Here is an 8,669-nt window from a genome sequence, read left to right on the forward strand (position 1 = left end):
AATTATTATTCCATTCATTCCTACCAGCTGAATGGAAAAAATTTAAATTAACTTTCCTGTTCTTGTCTGAAAAGTACTAGATTTTTTTGTTTTCTTATGTATTAATAAAGCCTGGCCGGATGTGAACAGTGGGGTCCCCCAGGGCTCGGTCCTGGGGCCTACACTGTTCAACATCTTCATCAGCAACTTGGACGAGGGGGTGGAAAACATGTTGTGGGGAGAGGTAGGCACGCTCGAAGGGAGAGAGAGGCTGCAATTAGACTTAGACAGACTACAGAAGTGGGTGGATGGTAGTAGGATGGGGTTCAATGTAGATAAATGCAGGGTGCTGCACCTGGGGAGAAGGAATCCACAGCATACATACAAGTTGGGGAGCTCCCCCCTTGTGAGCACAGAGGTGGAAAGGGATCTTGGAGTTGTTATTGAGTCCAAGATGAACATGAGCCGCCAATGCCAGACTGCAGCCAGCAAAGCCAACTGCACCTTGTCGTGCATCCAAAGGTGCATCTCAAGCCAGTCCAGAGAGGTAATACTCCCCCCCCATGCAACATTGGTCTGGCCTCAACTGGAGTACTGTGTCCAGTTCTGGCCACTGCACTTTGAGAAGGATGTGGCCTGCCTTGAGAGGGTTCAGAGGAGGGCCACCCGCTTGGTTGGAGGGCAAAAGGGCAGGCCCTATGAATAGAGGCTGAGGGACCCGAACCTGTTCAGCCTCAGCAAGCGGAGGCTGAGGGGGGACCTGGTGGCTACCTACAAACTCGGTAGGGGAGATCAGCAGCAAATAGGAAGAGCCCTATTCTCCCCAGCAGCACCTGGGGTGACGAGGAACAGTGGCCAGAAGCTGCTGCAGAATAGGTTCGGGTTAGAGATTAGGAGGCACTATTTCACTGTTAGGGTGACTAGGATCTGGAACCAACTTCCTAGGGAAGTGGTCCTCGCTCCTAACTTGGGTAAATTCAAAAAGAGGTTGGATGAACACCTGTCTGCGGTCATGTGATCCCAGCGTGTGCTCCAAACAGTAGCTGGGGTTTAGACTAGATGATCTATTCAGGTCCCTTCTGACCCCCTAACTACTATGAAATAATATGTTTTGGCCTGCTGCGCTACTGTATTTTGCATGTAGGTTGGATACTAACATAATTAGTAGCCTCAGTCTTAGGTTATTGCTTGTATGGCTTATGAGAAGACAAAATAACCTGAGAAGCCCTATGGAATGCTTGACTTTCAAAAAATGGCTTCCTGTTTAAGTCTTAAATTGTCCAGTCTTAGGAATGTTATTCAATCTATTATAATGACATTTCTAAAACACATTATTTATTATACCATAGGAGCCAGTAAGAAAAGCCTCTTTTTTGAAATAAATATAGTTCAACCAGGAGAGCTTGCAAATTTTTCAAAGGCCTAAATTCATTGAGCTTTTTTGAATGTAATAAATATAAAAATCTATTTTGGTGGCTAATATTCTTGTTTCTTAAAGCTGAACAGTGTAAATGTAATCTAATTTACCCATGTCCACTTCTGCTGTAAAATTCAGAGAATCGAACCCTATATGGAGGCTCCATGCTTGTGTACACATCTTTCCACACCCAGTTATATATTTCTCATGCAAGATAATACCTTTATATGCAGCAACTAGATGTATTTGGCTGAGTTTCACCCTGAAAGTAGAAATTCAGCCTGTCTCAATCACCTTTACATCTGCCTTTTGGAAAAACTAAACAGAGTTGTTCTCAGTAAGTCTCACTGAGGGCTGTTTTTGCTAGATCCCAGATCATTTTTGTTTCAATCCTTGTCAAAATTCAGACACCAGAACTGTATCCATTGTCAGTCTAGGCAGTGTTATATACAGAGGTAAAATCTACTTCCTCCTACTCACCACTTTAGCCATTTATATATCCCAAGATAGTATTTGTTTTTTTACATCCACACATAAAAGTTCAGGCTGAATATCCTGTTTGCTATGACCCCTCACTCCTTCTCAGTTGCTGCTTTCCAGAGTCCAGTCCTCTGTTCTGTATCTATGACTTGCCTTTCTTGCTCTTGGGTATATAACTTTCCATCTGGTTGGATTAACGTGCTTTTCTTTTATTTATTTATTTTGTTTACAATGGATGCAGGTTGCTGTGTGATCCAGATCACACTGCTTGACTGCCCTGTCATCCTTGTAGTTCACCACTGTTCTCCATTAATTTTCTCAGCATTGATTTTTTTTTTTAAATGTTTAATTTCAAACCTTTGATGACAGTGTCAAGTGGAATCTGGCTTAGTACTGATCCTGGCAGACACCACTTGAACCTCCCCCCTTTAATGAGGAGGTTGCCATTGACAGCTTCTTCTTGGAACCTGTCAGTTAGTAGCACAGAAAGTCATTATTAAAAATGTGCCACCACAAGCGTCTGTAAGTTATATGATAAATGGATTAAGAATTGACTAAGTCAAACATTTTACAAATTTCTAAGTGCATTAGATCTCCAGTTACTTTTATTATCCAGATTTTTAATTGATTCAAAGAACTAAATTGGGTTTGTTTGACGAGACGTATGTCCTATAAAACCATTTTGACTAGCATTAATTATCCACTAATTTGTCAATTAAATCAACCTACAATGGAAAAGTACGGCTGGAAGAGACCTTAGGAGGTCCTCTAGTCCAATGCCATGCTGAAGGCAGGATCATTCTTGGCTAAACCATCCCAGTCACTATCTGCCTAAATTTCTCTTAAAAAACTTCCAATAATTGAGATTCTATGGTCTGTTGTTCTGTTATCTTTTGCATGTAATTGATGTTAGGATAACTTTCCTATAGTTAACTGGGTTGTGCTGCTTTATTGTTATTTTTTAATACTGTTATAATATTAGCCATCTTCTGGAATTTTGTGATATTCTGAGATGTGTTACAATTAATATCTGCAAGGCTGGTACCTTCCAAGTCCATTCTTTTATGACTGTGCGCGCAATTTATCTAGACGTTTTAGCTTAAAATGTTTATTCTTAGATAATGTATGTTAACATTTGCCTTTGTTATTTCACCCGCTGATGTTACACAAGCACTTCATCCTGATTATTTCCACATGCTGAACAGAACTATTTTTGAATGCATCTGTTTTTTTTTTGCATCACTCCTAACAACAGTTTTGCTGTCTTCATTTAGTTACCAGATTATGCTATGGCTCAGCTTTCTTTTGCTCCTAATATACTTTTTGAAAACTCATTCTAACTGCCCTTAGTTTTCCCAAACATGGATTTTTTTTCTGATGACTCCCTTTTTTAATGCTTTTAACTTACCTTCTCAGGTTTACCATTGCTTTTGCAGCCCCAAAGTGCACTGGGCTTCCAGGTTGAACAGGGGGGCTTTAGCCAGGTCCTTTTTGGTGTTGCAGAGATGGAGAAAAGAGGAGCCATCCTAGCGCTTACTTTGGAGGAACCAACATACATGATGAGAGTGAGCTGCAGTGTTAGGGACACTAAGAAGTGTATGAAAGATTATTGCTTGGATTGGGCGGAAATGGTCAAAGGTTCAGCAGAGCTTAGGTGGCCTGTTGGGCTGGTATAGTTAAGCTAGAATCCTATCCACATGCCTTTTGCTCCCTGGACTCAGTGGCCAGGTATCCTAATCACAGCTGGCTTGACCAAGGGTGGTTGTCTGCACAAGTGTGGAGTAAGGCTTCAAGTGATACCTCTGAATTGGTAGCCAGATGCCACTCTGCTGCCAAGCTGCTAATTAGTCCCTAGTGGGGATGCAAGCGGAGATGGATGAAGATGGGGTGAAAGCCAGTGGACACAGGGGCCTGTTAAATGGATGAGATCTGACCTAACCATAATCTGCAGTTGTGGTTGTTGATATCCTACTCTGCAAGGAGTGGAACGTAGTGCAGCTCCCCAGACCTGCGTGTGTCTCTACACGGGTTTCCTTAAGTGATCAGAGATGAAATTGTTCAGTAGTTCAGTTCTATGGTGTTGGAAGGGGGAGGTGGGGTGTTGTGCGTGGAGAATGGTTACCCCGGAAGGAAGAGGCATTTAGATCTACTGGCTTGTATTTGAGATTGGAAACCCAGAAAACTTGACTTCTAATCCCACTTCTGCTACTGACTTGCTGCAACACTGGCTGGGGGCCTTCAGTTTCCTGTGCGGTTGTTCCTTTTGCAAAATGGGTTTGTTTTAACTTGGTTGCTTCCTGGGGTTATGCAAATGAATGAATAAGAACACAGATTCTTCAAAGATTCAAAGCTGTCTTCACACAAACATTTCAGACCTCTCTAGAAGGGAAAAGGAATTGATGCCTGATAAATTGCCTGTTCTTTTAGTATGGGTTGAGCTGCTTTTGCAGCAAGGAAAGCTAAGTATATGAGAGACGTTAAAAAAGCACAGAGGATTCACTGAGCTATCTCTAGTGTACTGTTGCCATCTTCAGAAGCTAGTCAAGAATGGAAACATTTCTTGTAAGGTCCATAGAGGATGGAGAAATAATAGTAAAGGGAAAATGTGTGCTGGAGCCTACCTTCTCTACAGGGTGTCTCCTGATATTGGGAAGCCAACAGTTTCTCTAAACTGCCGTCTTCCTAGCATGGTTAGGGTTGCATTTCTTCTCTGGCTTGTTTAATAGTGCAGGTGAGTCTTTCATTCACTCGACAGTGAGGAAATGGTTTTGTGCAACCTGCGATATGAATTTCACTCATATTGCTCTGCTAATACACATTGATTTTGGCCTGTGTTAGCCCTTTCAGTAGAGACTTGGGACTCTGGTGACAATGTCTAGGTAACAGGCATTAGAGTGCTGTATCTTTTTGGTACAGTTCTCTTGCATGTTAAAGAGGCACAGTACTAGGACTGCTTGCTGATGGTTTTGTGGGATGGTTGACAAAGCCAACAGTGAATGCTTCAGATGCACTTTCCCTGGTCTAATATAAGGCTGTGCATTGAGATGAGAGATTAAAGCATCAACTTGCTTTGCTAGGAAACCCCTTTGGTGACATGAGAATAATTAGGGTAGAGGGAGGTGTGTGAAGCAGGTCTACTGCATCATACCATACAACCTAAATGGGCCAGCTTTTTGGGACAAACATCACATGGGAACAGCCACCTGCAAAAATAGGAAACATGGTAAGAAACCTTGTTTGGGTTCTAAATGAAAGCAGGAATCCAGTCAATTATCGTTCCAAAAAATACCTTGCATAGTAGTAAGGAGTCAGGACTGTCTGCACAAGACAGCCTGGAGATGGGGGATGCTGCAGATCATCTGCTGCCATTTGTAGGAACCCAACACTGGATTCTGCTGCTTAAGAAGAAACAGTAGAGGAATTAGCAAAAAAAAAAAAAAAAAAAAAGCAGAATTTCACCTTGGTTTTTCTCAAGAGCTGCCCTGGAATATCTTTAATTAGAATTGTTTTATGGTACAAATCATACAATTGAGCCACCAAGTATAGAACAAAGTGGGAAAAGGAAGATGTCAATGAGGTTTCCATCAACAACTGGCTAGCTGGGGTCTTCCAGAGACTGGGGGAAGTGTGACTGTTCAAAGGAGGAAGTCCATCTGTGCAGGTCCCAGCCTCTGAACACACAGGGGTTGTTTCACTTCCAGCCTCCTGTGGAGTAAATTATGGAGATTATTTCAGGGACAGGATCACAAACTGAACCCTGCAGGCTTCGCACGGCTGTGACTGGCATATGAAAGTTAGTCTTAAAATGCCCTTTCATGTGCCTGCATGCACAAATTGGGAACCATGCAAACTTGTTTTAATGGATCTCGGCCTTGTGACAGCCCGAGACCACATGTGTGGCCAGGACTGGAGCTGATGACTTGCACATAAGAACAAGGTCCTTTCAAGTATAACATTTTCAGATGACTTGAGAGATCAACACTGCACCCTGTTGCTTAAATAAGTACTTAGTGGAAGGAAACAATAGCTTTTTGTTCCACTGAATAAAAGAATGAGCAGGCTGCAATTCTCTGCGTTCCCAAACATTAAAATGCTGATAGATCCCATAATAGCACAAGACTGGAAAAGGACAGATAGTAAAAGGAGGCTTATACTAGGCTAGAATCCACACCATTCCAACATGGAGGGAAAAAATATACTCCTTTCCTTCTGGTTAACATGTGATAATGAATTTAGTGATTTATTGATTCAGCTATATGATTATCAAGAGAGACATCAAAAAATCATGTAATTGTTAATAGTTCTAGGCTTTTTTGCTGCTTCCTCCTTTAGTCCCTTTTTAAAGTTCGCATAACAGCCTTGATCATGATTTACATTGGTGCTGTGAAAAATACCAATCTTGCAGGTAGATATTCTTTAATTGCTGCCATTTTTTATCTGTGTTTTTTGCATTTGGTCTGCAAGAACATCAATTTCTGTTTGCCCTTCCTCTTGCACAGCATCTTCCGCATTTACAGACAAGTTCAACTTGGTTGCTGTTTTAAATTCATGCTTCTTGTCTGTTTTTGTTTCCGCCTGGGGCTCGTTTTCCTGCTTGTGCTCTGGCTTTACCTCTTCCAGGTTCCGAGAACACTCGCCTGCCTTTGCATATAAAGCTGGTGAAGGACCTTGGGATTTTGGAGTCTGCATCCAAATGTGACTCAAAACCTCATCAATGTTCAACCTCCGACTCACATCTGGCTGCAGCATCTGGTAAATTATATCCTTGCATTCAATTGCCAGGGTTTTAGACCTCGGGAAGTGCACTCTGTGTTCTTTCTGAATCTTCAGCATCTTTCTAACATTTGAATCATCATATGGCATCGATCCACAGACCATTATAAATAGAATGACACCCAGACTCCATATGTCATAAATCTTGGGCTCGTAGGGAATGCCCTGTAGAACTTCAGGGGCGGCATATGCAGCAGAACCACAGAAGGTTTTACTGAGAGTAATTTTTCCATCCTCATCCCGAGACAGACACTTAGAAAAGCCAAAGTCTGACAGCTTGATGTTGAAATCCTTATCTAGAAGGAGGTTCTCACATTTCAAATCCCTGTGGACAATATCCAGATCGTGACAGTATTTGATGGCAGAGCCTAGCTGGTAAAACATCTTGCGAGCTACATTCTCAGGGATTGACCCTCTAGTCTTGATGAACTCCAATAGGTCTCCTTGTACACCAAGCTCCATCACAATGTAAACTTTGCGATCAGATATCTCAAATATCTCATAGGTCTTGACAATTGAGCAGTGGTTTACTTTTGCTAAAATATCTATTTCCCTGGGGAGAAATCTTTCCAGGAAGTCTCGAGGCGCTCTTTTCTTATCTATGATCTTTACTGCCACATTGAATTTCAGTTTTTCAGAGTAGGCACATTTTACTTTAGCATAAGATCCTTCTCCCAGTTTCATTCCCAGCACATAGCGTCTCTTTTTAAGGACTGCAGCATCATCCATGGTGCCAGAGGCAACAAGGGATTCATTAGTTGAAGTTGACTGTGCATTACATATGCTAGCAGTCTGTTAATATATTTTCCATAGTAGTCGTCCAGGATGTCCTGTTCTTTTAAGTCAGTTGATGTGGAACCTTTGTTATTGTTTACTATGTGATGTGAACGTATGATGTCATAAAGCAGAGACGCTATGAACAGTGACTGAGTATAAAATAGGACGTATATCCCACTTCATTATCTGGACAGGAAAGTGAGGGGAAATAATTGGGGTCTGGAGTAGATCGAATAAAAGTAAAAGGTCGAATTCTAGACGTTTTGGGGAAGAAGGAGCAAGATTTGGCTACAGCCTGGATATAGGCACAAAAAAGAGGGGAAGGTCAGAAGAACCAGAGCAGACAAAAGACGAGCTTTCTGTTATTAAAACCATTTTTGTGGTGGGAGGACCTGCAGAGTGAGATGTGGGACCAGACAAAGACAGGGAATGTGATAAGCGGCTATTAAAAATGGGATAGTCCAAATACAGCATTTGAAGTGTAAGAAGCCTTAAAACCCACCCACCAAATTCTGGCCTCCACCTTGTAAAGAAGAAACAGATTTTCATTAATTTCTGTTTTGTTTTTTTTGCAGATTGCTGAAGGTAAAGGCAAGCAGCAAACACATGTTCAAACACTTAGCAAAGAAAAACTCGACAAGACCAAACAGTAGAGAAAGAAAGCCGAGGCCTGAGACGTGCTCCATGCAAACACTGACAATAAAGGAGGCAGCCCTGGGTCAAAGATGGAAAGCAGACTCTTCCAGGTATTTGAACCTAGGTTATACCAGTGCATGCAGTATTCTTACACAATAGTCTGAACGAGATCTGTGTGTGAGGAGCGTGGCCTAAATGCAGCAAGGATAATCTCATGGTCAAAGCAGAAGCTTGAGAGATGGGAAGTATGGACTCTAATCCCAGTGCACCCTTGCCCTTGTCCTGGTCTCATAGGCCTTGGGGGCCTATAACTCCCTTAATTACAATTTACTCCCTTAATTACAATTACAACCTACAATCTCCTTCTACCTTGTCGCACCTTTGCCTATCCCTTCCAGATCAATTTTTATGTTATCTTTCCATTGCTGCCTTGGTTTGCCTTGAGGTCTGAGAGCTATTAATCCCAGCTCTAGGGCTAATATTGTGCCCTTGAGTAAACTCATTAGCAGGGATCCGGGTTTTCTGTTTTCCATGGAAAAATGAGAAAAACCTGCAGGTTTTCCCTTTTACCCAAAACCCCCCCACTGATTTTTCATTTTAATAGAGA

At 42.0% G+C, this 8,669-nt stretch overlaps 1 protein-coding gene across 1 annotated transcript; it reads right to left on the reverse strand.

Moving 5' to 3' along the window:
• Window positions 1-5,364: 5,364 nt before the first annotated feature.
• On the reverse strand, window positions 5,365-7,496 carry LOC102574807 (testis-specific serine/threonine-protein kinase 1). The gene has a single exon (XM_006260117.4). It carries the CDS (start codon window positions 7,376-7,378, stop codon window positions 6,293-6,295), a length of 1,086 nt encoding a protein of 361 aa, XP_006260179.2. The 5' UTR covers window positions 7,379-7,496; the 3' UTR covers window positions 5,365-6,292.
• Window positions 7,497-8,669: the final 1,173 nt, after the last annotated feature.

This window comes from Alligator mississippiensis, chromosome 10 (genome assembly GCF_030867095.1).
Source record: "Alligator mississippiensis isolate rAllMis1 chromosome 10, rAllMis1, whole genome shotgun sequence".
In the NCBI taxonomy this organism is placed as follows: Eukaryota; Metazoa; Chordata; order Crocodylia; family Alligatoridae; genus Alligator; species Alligator mississippiensis.